Raw genomic sequence first — 397 nt, 5'->3', positions numbered from 1 at the left:
GCGACCCAGCGCGCGCCCCCACCTGTGCGGAACTCGTGCTTCTTTAAGAGGCCAGACACCGCCAGGAGTGGGCGTGGCCGTCGCGAGCGGAATAAGTGTAGTCGTGGTGGAGGGGGTCGGTATTTAGCGACTCTGATTGGCTCGAACCTCGGGCGGCGACCGCGCACGCCTGCGCTGTACGCCACCGCGCGAGCCGGGGGAGGAGCGCACGCCGGAGCTAATTGGCCCTGGCGACGGCCCCGCCCACGAGTGGCGGGCGGTCACGTGACGCGACGGCTGGGGGCTCCCGGCGCGGGGGACGCTGGTGGCCAAGATGGCGGCGGAGCTGGTGGAGGCCAAAGTGAGTGAGCGGCGGCGGTGCCGGCCGGGCTGGGCCGGCCGGGGTACGGGGCGGGGC

The 397-nt window shown here is 73.3% G+C and overlaps 1 protein-coding gene across 2 annotated transcripts in view; it reads left to right on the top strand.

The window, feature by feature from the left end:
- Positions 1 to 253: 253 nt before the first annotated feature.
- Pias4 (protein inhibitor of activated STAT, 4) overlaps positions 254 to 397 on the top strand; it is a 30847-nt gene continuing 30703 nt past the window's right edge. The window contains exon 1 of one of the 2 annotated variants that reach the window (XM_005405818.1): positions 254 to 340. In XM_005405818.1, coding sequence (XP_005405875.1) covers positions 314 to 340 — 27 coding nt within the window. In that variant the 5' untranslated portion in view covers positions 254 to 313. The remainder of the gene's footprint in view (positions 341 to 397) is intronic. The other variant, XM_013505234.1, reaches the window with a different exon arrangement.

Source organism: Chinchilla lanigera, unplaced genomic scaffold (genome assembly GCF_000276665.1).
Source record: "Chinchilla lanigera isolate Chin_1 unplaced genomic scaffold, ChiLan1.0 scaffold00094, whole genome shotgun sequence".
Taxonomy (NCBI): Eukaryota; Metazoa; Chordata; class Mammalia; order Rodentia; family Chinchillidae; genus Chinchilla; species Chinchilla lanigera.
This window is presented reverse-complemented; position numbering and strand designations above follow the sequence as displayed.